General features: G+C 52.4%; 1 protein-coding gene across 1 annotated transcript in view; it reads right to left on the reverse strand.

Annotated features, from left to right (window-relative positions):
- Positions 1-1,419, reverse strand: part of FBN3 (fibrillin 3) — a 101,863-nt gene that overhangs the window by 12,818 nt on the left and 87,626 nt on the right. Inside the window, exons 59-60 of the mRNA XM_011943601.1 lie at positions 417-539; positions 75-191 (exon numbers count right to left, since the gene is read on the reverse strand). Of these exons, the coding sequence (XP_011798991.1) occupies positions 75-191; positions 417-539 (240 nt within the window). The remainder of the gene's footprint in view (positions 1-74; positions 192-416; positions 540-1,419) is intronic.

The raw sequence follows: 1,419 nt of genomic DNA on the forward strand, positions 1-1,419 counted from the left end.
TATTTTCTTGGTGAGCAAATTAACTAAGGCTGGGGTTGTGCATCACCCCCCGGTGAGGGGCAAGGGTCACTCACCGAAGCAGGCCTGGTGGCGCTGGGTGAAGCCGGGCGGACAGCGGCAGGTGAAGGCGCCCACAGTGTTGACACAGAGGAACTGACAGTTGTGCTGCCGGGAGGTGCATTCATCCAGGTCTGCAGCACAGATAGTCCAGCAGGCTCAGGGCAGGGCCCAGTCGGAGGTTAGGGGCTTCCCAGGGGCTGCCCTTGCCACCTCCAGGCAGAGGGATGACAAGAGAAAGATCCCGGAGATGGTGCTTGACTCCATGCAGATGGGAGGGGGTGAGATTGCAGGGGGCAGGAGCAGGGCCCTAGAGTGCATGCAGTGGCGGAGGTGGGGAAGAGTTGAAAGGACATCACCTTTGCAGGTCCTGCCGCCCTCCTCTAGCAGGTAGCCTCGGGGACAGCTGCATAGGAAACTGCCCTTCGTGTTTTTGCAGAGGAAGGTACATGGCTTGGGGACTTGGCTGCACTCGTCCACATCTAGGGAAGGACAGCAGGGTGTGATGGGGCGGGGTTAGACAGACATTCCCTGGGGGTGTTCAGGGACTGGGGTCTCCACCCAGACCCGGACCATCCGGAATCTGTGGACTTACACAGGAATTAACACTTTTTCTGCAAAAAGCCAGATAGTAAACACATTTGGTTTTGCAGGCCACATCGTCTTGGACACAACTACTCCATGTGGCCTTTGTACTAGCAAAGCAGCCACTGAGGGTAAGCAGACAAATGTGTATGGCTGTGTGCTAATAAAACTTTATTGACAAGAACAATTGGAGGGCCAGATTTGACCCTCGGGCTGGGGTTTGCCTCCTGCTGACTTAGATGTACACTTACTACAAAACGTAACTGAAAAATCTCAGGAAGTGCAAAATAAAAGGAAGAAACAACAGCAGGAAAGTGGCCCAAATGGGGTGGGGGTGGGAGAAGGAAAGGATGCTCTCTCCCTCCCTCCCTTCCTTCCTTCCTCTCTTTCTTTCTTGAGACGGACTCTCGCTGCATCACCCAGGCTGGAATGCAATGGCGCAATCTCGGCTCACTGCAACCTCCGCGTCCCATGTTCAAACAATTCTCCTGCCTCAGCCTCCCAAGCAGCTGGCATTACTGGCACATACTACCACACCTGGCTAATTTTTTCTTTTTCTTTCTTTTTTTTTTAGTAGAGATGGGTTCACAATGTTGGTCAGGCTGGTCTCAAACTCCTGGCCTCAAGTGATCCTCCTGCCTCAGCCTCCCAAAATGTGCTGGGATTACAGGCATAAGCCACCTCACCTGGCCTTCCTTCCTCTCTTTTTTCTTTTCTTTTCTTTCTTCCTTTCTTTCTTTCTTTTCCTTTCTTTTTTCTTTTCTTTCTCTCTCTTCT

Source organism: Colobus angolensis, unplaced genomic scaffold (assembly GCF_000951035.1).
Source record: "Colobus angolensis palliatus isolate OR3802 unplaced genomic scaffold, Cang.pa_1.0 Scaffold22, whole genome shotgun sequence".
Lineage (NCBI taxonomy): Eukaryota > Metazoa > Chordata > Mammalia > Primates > Cercopithecidae > Colobus > Colobus angolensis.